This window comes from Talpa europaea (assembly GCF_964194135.1).
Source record: "Talpa europaea genome assembly, chromosome: 11".
NCBI classification, from domain to species: domain Eukaryota; kingdom Metazoa; phylum Chordata; class Mammalia; order Eulipotyphla; family Talpidae; genus Talpa; species Talpa europaea.
The window spans coordinates 47,383,428-47,391,475 of NC_140078.1; the positions used below are offsets into that span (position 1 = coordinate 47,383,428).

The window sequence follows — 8,048 nt, forward strand, 5'->3', positions numbered from 1 at the left end:
ACTGGGAGAAAATGTTTGCACCCAACACTAATGATAAAGGACTGATCATAAAAATCTACAAAGTGCTGATGAGACTCAACAAAAACAAACTAAACATCCCAGTCAAAAAATGGGCAGAAGAACTACAACGAAACTTCTCCAAAGAGGAAATGCAAATGGCCAACAGGCATATGAAAAAAATGTTCAACATCACTTGTAATCAGGGAAATGCAAATCAAAACTACAATGAGATACCATCTTACACCAGTGAGTATAGTGACTCTTTATATTGCCTATTTCACAGTACAGTTCTATAAAGTGGATCACTGCTACAAAGAAGTGAAGAATGCTTTCAGTGTTTTCTCAAACCCTCTCTTTAATCCTTCATTATTCAAACCCTTCTCTTTGGAAAGACCTTTCACATCAATATCTGTATTATTCTTCTTTCATTACTGATGTTCTAACTCTGCCTTATTTGTCAATTGTTTTACTTTGGAAAGTTTGTCAAGATTATTTTCATCAAATTAATGAAATGTCATGTAGCTGGTATTTTGTAGCTGGTCTGCATTTACTTGCACTGTACTGCCACACACTAATAACATCCTACTTTCCACAAGATACGGAAACTGATGTTGTAGGGTCAACACCACAATTATGCAGACAGGGTAACTATGTGGGGGCAAACTTAGGGTTTGTCAATTCACCAAATTTTATTTAAGTATTTATATTTTATTCTAACACACAACATTATACCTTGAGAACTTCTGGTAAGCAATTCACAAATAACGTGTTCCTTGTGCTTTTATTATTTCATTTCTTATATTAATTTATTTATATGTGATGACATTATCAGTTCTTACATGAGGATACTAGGACTTCATTATAAAACCATGGTATTCACTATTATAAAAATATGATTTATCTTCTTTTATTGGACATTGGATTTTTGTGAAACATTATATTGGATGTTTCATATATATTAGTGATTTGATCTCAACAATGTCTCCAGAAGATGTTACTTTTAACTGGCAAAAGGAAGTCAGAGGCCATTATCAGAAAAGCACTACCAACTTCCTCTAGAAGATCTAGGTGTCACCTTCTGCCAACCTCAGTACACCACAAACTCTCCCTGAACTTCATGTGAGTGCTACAAAATGGACACAATTCACCACATTTTATCCTCCAAGATTAAAAGTTCAAGTGATTTAATATGTGACTTAAATTTCTGACATGACTGCTTTGTAAACAGTACTTAGGTAACAGTTTCTTACCAAGAAAATCCCTGATTCTTGAGGCCAAACTAGGCATTCTCCATTCCCTTCCCATGTACTTTGTAGAATCTCAATTTGGCACATGTAATATATAACATGTAATTGTGATTGTGATGGGGTTCTTATCAAAGTATAAACTATATCTGTCCCGCTGCAGGAAAAGTCTTGATTCTTATATTTAAAAATCAATCCAGCCATAGCAAGATCTACACAGTCACCCCCCACCCCCAGTTTCTTTCTGTGTTATACTACCTTGTTATCACTTATAAACATAGTTCACATCAACATTTTCCTACCTTTTTCATCAGCTCTTTGCAGATTTTTGTGATCAATCCTTTATCATTAGTGTTGGGTGCAAAAATGTTCTCCCAGTTGGTGGGGTTTCTCTTTGTTTTGGTTATCGTCTCTTTTGCTGTGCAGAAGCTCTTTAATTTGATGTAGTCCCAGCTGTTTATCTTTGCCTTCACTAACACTGCTTTGGGTGATGTGTCTGTAAAGATGTCTTTGATGTGCAAATCACATAGTGTTTCGCCTATATTTCCTTCTATGTATTTTATGGTTTCAGGTTTTATGTCTAGTTCTTTAATCCATTTTGAGTTGGTTTTTATGAGATTCAGCAACCATTTAAAAATTCTAAACAAGTTGGGAATAGAAGAAACTTACCTCAATATATCATAAATCAACCGTCAAAATAATAATTAATGCTGAAAGTGCTCCCTTAAGGGGGGAATAAGTCAAGGATGCTTATTGTCACCACTTCTGTTTAACTTAGAGGCTTTGGTCAGGCCTATCAGACAGAAACATGGAAGCAGTCTAAATGCCCCTCAAAAGATAAATGGATCAAGAAGATACAGTACAGCCACACCACAGAATATCTAGCCTGCTTTACTACATAAGAGAAGATGAAATTCAATCATTTTCAGCAAAATGGGAGGAGTTTGAGAGTATAATACATAGCAAGGTTAAGTCAGAATAATAAAAAAACAACTGAACATTTACATAGCAGAACAATTCAATGACATAAATATTTCCAAAAAATCAGTGGATATCAACAAGCATCTTGAGGGATGTGAGTAAGAGAGAGGGCCAAGGTGATATAAGATACGGAGTAGGGAAAAAAATAGAGTACTCAAGCATTTTTGTCATACCCAACAAGAAGCTTATAGAGAACTTAACACTTTAGCTTAGTGGTGGATTGCCTAACAAGAAAGCTTAAAGGCACAGAGACAGGAAAAAGACATGAAAAGATAAATATAATATTGTTTGAGTGGTAATATTTTCCTTAGCATTTTTCATTCTTCTTATCTGTGTATGTGTGTATTTATGTATGTGTGTATGAATGTATGCTTATATGTATATTTATATATAATCTGTAGGCAGAAAATAAAAGAACTATAAGAAAATAAACAAATAAAGAAATATTCCATTTACACTATAAATAATATTTTTGATACAAATACAGAGCTTGGAAGGACTTGTTCAAAAAAATAAAATAAATTGTCCAAGACGCCCCTTGAGTGAACTCTAGGCTGGCTCGCAGCTTGGGAATCTACTGAAATTAAGAAAATGATGAATGAAAAAAAGAAAACAATATAACAAGAACAGATGAAATATGAAAAAGTTCCAAAGAGAAACCAAAGAGATTAAGAATGAAATAACTGAAATAAAAAAATACAATAGCAGGGCTTACCAGTAGACTCATTGAGGCTGAAAAATAAGTAAGTGAGATAGAAGATAAGGTAGTGGAAATCATCCTCAAATACCAGCAGAAAGAAAAACGCATTAAGAAAACTGAAGTCCATGGGCCTCCCTGGTGGTGCAGTGGTTGAGCGCTGGGCTGCAAAGCTGCCCGCAGCCTCTGCAGCACCATTTTGATCCCCGGCCACCAGCGAGAGTCCCACATGGCACGCAGACCTCTCCTGCCATGCCCGCTGCTCCCCTCAGCAGTGTACTTTGTCAGTCTCCCCTCTCTGGCTCTGGTGAATTCTCTCACCCTCCCACACTTCTGACTGTACCCAGTGCTTGTATAAATAAATAAATAAATCTTTCAAAAAAAAAAAAAAGAAAGAAAACTGAAGTCCATCTAAGAGACTTATGATACAGTATCAAGAGGAACAACATTTTTATCATAAGGATTCCAAAAGGAAAGGAGAAAGAGGCAGAAATTCTATTTGAGAACATAATAATAGACAATTTCATCAAACTGGGGAAGGAAATACATATAGATATATGAAGCTCAAAGAGTTCCATACAAAATAAACCCAAACAGATATATACAAGACAAAGCATAATTAAAATGGCAAAAATTCAAGATAAAGAAATAATCCAAAAATTCGAGATAAAGAAAATCAAAAGACCACATATAAGGGGAATCCCATAAGATTATAAGCAGATTTCTCAGCAGGTCAGAGGGTGTGACATTATATATTCAAAACTCTGCGTAAAAAATGGCCTCACACAAAAAATGAACAATGATGGAAAATATATACAAATTAAAAAAATAAATAGGGCCTCCCTGGTGGTGCAAGGGGTTAAGCACCGCACTATGAAGCAATCCGCAGCCTCTGCAACATGAGTTCCATGCCAGGCTGGCCAGAGCGAAACCCACATGCCAAAGAAGATCTCTCCTGTCTCGCCTGCTGCTCCCCTCAGCAGTGTGTTTCAATTAGTCTGCCTGTTCTGTTCCCCACTCCTTCTGGTAAATCCTCTCATCTCCCCCCATCTCTGGCATAAATAAAATAATTCTTTAAAAATAAATAAATAAATAAATACGTAAATAAATAAATAAATAAATAAATAAATGAATAAATTCCTCACACCAAGAAATTCACACTGAGCTAGGCTGAAACGAAATTGGAGGAGTGATCATTTTACAGAAAAATAACATAATAAATAACATAATAAATAAATCTTTAAAAAAAAAAGAAAGAAAACTGAAGTCTTGTTTCTTGGTGTAACATACGTCTGAAGAGGTTGTAACATATATCTGAAGAGGTATAAATCTGTACCCCAAAATCATATACGATATTTTTAACCAGTGTTACCTTAATAGCAGTATTAATAAAAAATTAAAACCAAGAAGTTAAACTCAATCCATAAGCAAACAAATGAAAGATTATCAGTATAATAGCTAGCACTTACAAAGCTGTGGTCATGAGAATGAGCATTTCAGATCTGTCCAAAACAAGGAACAGACTACTATTATATCCTCACTTCATAGAGAAGTTCAGTGACCAGTCCAAAATCACCCTAAAGTGAAGGTCAGGGCTGGGAATCAAACCTCAATGAGTTTCTGCTATGAAACACCTTGGCCTGCTCTTATAGTGAATAATAAATAAGCCAAAAAGAGTAAAAGTGCAGGCAAATTTTCTCATGCCATCAGATTTTAGATAAGAGAGTTATACAAATTCCCCCAGTTATTATGTGACCTAACTTTTTTTTAAAGATCTACTTATTTATGCATACAAGAACCAGCATACAGGCCAGAGGAATGGGGGGGGGGGGGTGAGAGGATTCACCAAAGACAGAGTGGGGAACAGAACAGGCAGACCAACCGAAATACACTGCTGAGGGGAGCAGTGGGCAGTGGGCAGTGGGCAGTGGGCGAGCCAGGAGAGGTCTGCTGTGCCATGTGGACAGCTCCCTGGCCAGGGATTGAATTCATGCTGCAGTGGCTGTGGATAGCTTCATGGGTTGCGTCTTAACCCCTGCACCACCAGGGAGGCCCCTTATGTGACCTATCTTGATTAAAGTTTTGTAGTAAATAAATTTTCACATTCTGATATACTTGGGCCATTTTATTTTTATTTATTTATTTCAGGATGTTTTAAATATATTTTTACATCATTTTTCATTTTTTCACAATGTATGCATTTTTATCTTGGTTTTAGTCCCCATACTATTCTCCCCATCCCCCTTATTTTGACTCTAATCCCTCTTCCCTTCCCTACCCCCTGTAGTGTGTCCCTGGTTTGTAGTTGCTTGTTGATTTTGATTTTCACTTTATTATAATTAGTCTTTTTCCTGGTCCCTTATTTAAGACTTCAAAATTCCTGCTATGAATGAAACCATCCGGCATTTTTCTTTTTCTTTCTGGCTTATTTCGCTGAGCATGATCCCTTCCAGCTCCATCCATGTTACTGCAAATTGCATGTGTTTATCTTTTTTGATTGCTGCGTAATATTCCATTGTGCATATGTACCACATCTTCTTGATCCAGTCATCTATTTTTGGGCATTTGGGTTGATTCCATAGCTTAGCTACTGTAAAGAGTGCTGCTATAAACATAGGGGTGTAGTACACTTTTGAATTAATGTTTCTGTGTCCTTTGGGTAAATACTGGGAGTGGAATTGCTAGATCATATGGAAGCTCCATCTTTAGCAGGTTGAGGAATCTCCACACAGCTTTCCATGTGGTTGGGCCAGTTTGCACTCCCACCAGTAGTGCAGGAGAGTTCCATTTTCTCCGCATCCTTGCCAACATTTTTGTAGCTAGTTTTTTTAATATGTGAGTTGGGCCATTTTAAACCATAGCCCACATCTTTTGAAATACATTAATTGATGATGTAGGAGACCCACAGTTTAAAAGCAGGCAAGTCACATAAAGAAGCATTATATAGAATTATATTATAAATTATATAAATACATACAGTATAATAAAGGATCTCAAACCTATATATACATATATATATAAAATATAGGATTTAAAGCATAGTTAAAAGTTAATAAATTGCTAATCATCCTTCCAGCAGTCATATCTTGCATGGATAAAACATTTAATAATTTACAAAATGTTTTCACACATACCCAATTTTACATCAATGTTACTAGTCAGCTGGGAAGACCATCCCCAGAGACTATGTAGATTCTTATAAAGGGGATTTCTAACTCACCCAAGGAGTGGATCCTACAGCCTTTGGTGGAAAGGGAACCCCCACTCACCTGTAGCTGGTTGATCATCTGGCCATTTCCACTGTTTTGAAAAATACTGGACATTTTCAGCAGTATTTCTGATAAACTCTTCAGTTTATCCACGAAATGAAAGGTATAATTAGCCTGCAAAGTAAAGCATACTTGAATATGTCTCTAGTTATGAGACATAACTCTTCAGTACCACTGACCTCTCAGCATACTGAGGGGGACCATAATGTCAAGGGGAAAAAAAGAAAAATTCTAGGATAGATGCAAGAGCTCTAACCCCAGGAAGATTCATATCCTAGACAACAGAACGGCAATATAAGGAGTCAGTAATCAGAGAAGGAAGAAAATTACTCACTGCTGACAAACATCCCTGAGCCTGAAAACTTAAAGATCACTAGTTGCTGCAGGAGGTCTTGTTGCCCCAGCCAGATAGGATACTGACAAGCAGCTAAGAGAAAGGGCCTCACACCGTGGGGCTGAAGATCTGACATCCCTTTGCTTTTTGTTCATGGACATAGAGAAAAATTTATCAGAAAGTATATTAGACAATAAATTATATGTATCAGCATACTGTAAGTAAATAGCACGAAAAATTGTTTGTTTAGAAATTAGTTGTTGGGCTGTTTGGCTCACTTGACAATGGGAGACAAGTTATTGAACATGCCTGACAAGCATTACAATACAATAGTCATAGTAGGTCCTTCTATTTTGTTTTCTCTTAAAGTTTCTTGGGAAAGTTTTTAATATGAAGCTATTTGAGTTAAAGAATTTCTAGGTAGAAAAAGTTCTGATAACTAAGCAACAGCTGGTCTCCAGCTGAAGGTCATGTGAATAGAAGAGTCCTTTGATGCTTAGGCTTTAGCTGATAGGGATGCACTGGTGGTTATTCACTGTTTTAAATAATTGTCTAAATGAAAAAATAAGTAGCTTTAATGTTAGGTCTGGTTTATTATCTATTAACCTTGAAAGCTGCCGTCTAGCTGAGACCTGTAGGGGCCAGTAGTCTATGGGAAACATAATATACTAATTGTTTTTGCTTTACACATGATAATGTATTTCCTTATTATTATTACTAATAATAAATAAAAAAAGACCTGCTGAGTCTCTCAGCAGAAGATACTAGCACCTCACCAAGTGTCAGTGTCTCCTCATTCTACCTCATTCCCCTTCCCCTCAGCCCTTAAGTTTTCAGTTCTTTCGTTTTCGCCTAGGCCGTCTCATCCTTTCAGGAACCCCTGACAAGACGTTTTGCCGGAGGCTGGTCCCCGGCAAGTGGCGCCCGGAGCAGGGACTTGAAAGGTAAGATTTCTTTCCCGTGCGGGGACGGCTAGGATCTGCTCCATAGGGTAGGGCGCATACCCGCCTGTAGAGAAAGCAGGTTTGAGGGGAGCAGTAAGTCAGAACCGTAATAAGGCCAGTGAGTGTCTTATTACGTGATAAGGCGAGTGAGTGTCTTATCGTTGAGAAGCATTGGGCCATATTGAGTCTAAGGAAAGAGGACTCTTTATTGATATAAGTATACTTGTTAAGAGAGGCCTTAAGGCCTCTCATGCGCAATTGGCTAGTTTCCTAAATTTTGTTGAGATGTGTTGTTCTTGGTTTCCAAAAGACAGAAGAGAATCACGGCTGTCTGCATGCCTAAAGGACATCAAAGAGGACTCAACTGACAGCCCCGTATTAACAAAACAGTATTAGAGAAAGTGATCAGGATTCTTGGAATAGTGAAATTGTTTTTCAAAAGCTAAAAGTTGATTCTAGAGCCAATAGTGACCTCTTTGCAAAGGCATCGGCTCCCAATTATGAGACCATTCCAAAATCCAGCCCAAATTTCCAGCCCTGACATGGCTAAAATTGTTGAGATAAAAATAAAAACTCAAA

At 37.0% G+C, this 8,048-nt stretch overlaps 1 protein-coding gene across 1 annotated transcript in view; it reads right to left on the minus strand.

The window, feature by feature from the left end:
• Positions 1-8,048, minus strand: part of ABCA13 (ATP binding cassette subfamily A member 13) — a gene marked incomplete at its 5' end in the record, with an annotated part of 529,302 nt that overhangs the window by 343,013 nt on the left and 178,241 nt on the right. Inside the window, one exon of the mRNA XM_084247732.1 lies at positions 6,192-6,305. Within this exon, the coding sequence (XP_084103858.1) occupies positions 6,192-6,305 (114 nt within the window). The remainder of the gene's footprint in view (positions 1-6,191; positions 6,306-8,048) is intronic.